Here is an 882-nt window from a genome sequence, read left to right as displayed (position 1 = left end):
GGTGAAGTTCCATTATCATTATTTGCAGTATCAGAATTACTGGTACTCCCTGTGTTTGAACTGTTTGGAGAAGAGGTTTCTGTGGTGCCATTTCCTTCTGCACTGTTGCTGTTACTTTCAGGTTGACTGTTAGTTGCATTCACATCACCATCACCTTCAGCAGCGGATGTATCAGGTTTAGCAGCAGGAGCCTGAGAAGCTCCAGCTGTACCTTCTTTACCGGTAATACCTTTCGCATCAGCACCTGAAGGCTCCTGTTCACCTTCAGGACGTCTTTCAGAAGGTGATGGAGAAGACGATTCTGNATATGTAAGCAATTATAAATATAAATTCATCTGCTATTATTATTTCTTTTTCTTTTTCCCACTGCAAACAGCAGTTCATCATAATTATCATAGTGGAAACCCAGTCACACACACAGAGAGAGACTCCAAGAACACACACCCACACATACAATGGAGTAGCAATAATAAATATTATAGGATAAACGCATAGAGAGAGCAAAAANTCACACCACACCACCACTACCATTACAATCAGCACACAAGAATACAGGCCAGTGTAACCACAATCAGTAGTGGTACACGCACCCACACAGAACTGATACTGCTGCTGCTGTCTGCATCACCCTTCTTGGTTGGTTTCTTGCTGTTTGAAGGTTCAGGAGGAAGTGTTGTTGTCGTGGTGGTGGTGGTGGTTGATTCCTCATTAGTATTGGTTGTGTTCCTTGTTGAATCACCCTTTGTAGGTGCAGTTGAAGTTGGTGAGGAGGTTTGCGCACCAGTTGCTTCTGAAACACTCACTGCAGCAGTAGTTGAAGGTGCTTCAGTATTCTCTGCCTGTTTAGTATTGTCTCCTGCTTGTTGTGTGCTGGCAGAATCC

The 882-nt window shown here is 43.6% G+C and overlaps 1 protein-coding gene across 1 annotated transcript; it reads right to left on the bottom strand.

Moving 5' to 3' along the window:
• Positions 1-536: 536 nt before the first annotated feature.
• TM35_000521010 (uncharacterized protein) lies at positions 537-881 on the bottom strand (the record flags this gene model as incomplete). Its single annotated transcript, XM_029030643.1, has 1 exon — positions 537-881. A coding segment is annotated over one exon (345 nt), but the record flags the coding sequence as incomplete, so codon positions are not given.
• Position 882: the final 1 nt, after the last annotated feature.

The sequence above is a fragment of the Trypanosoma theileri genome (assembly GCF_002087225.1).
Source record: "Trypanosoma theileri isolate Edinburgh chromosome Unknown TM35_Tth_52_V1, whole genome shotgun sequence".
Taxonomy (NCBI): domain Eukaryota; phylum Euglenozoa; class Kinetoplastea; order Trypanosomatida; family Trypanosomatidae; genus Trypanosoma; species Trypanosoma theileri.
The sequence above is the reverse complement of the archived record's forward strand: the minus strand, read 5'-3'. Positions and strand labels throughout refer to the sequence as shown.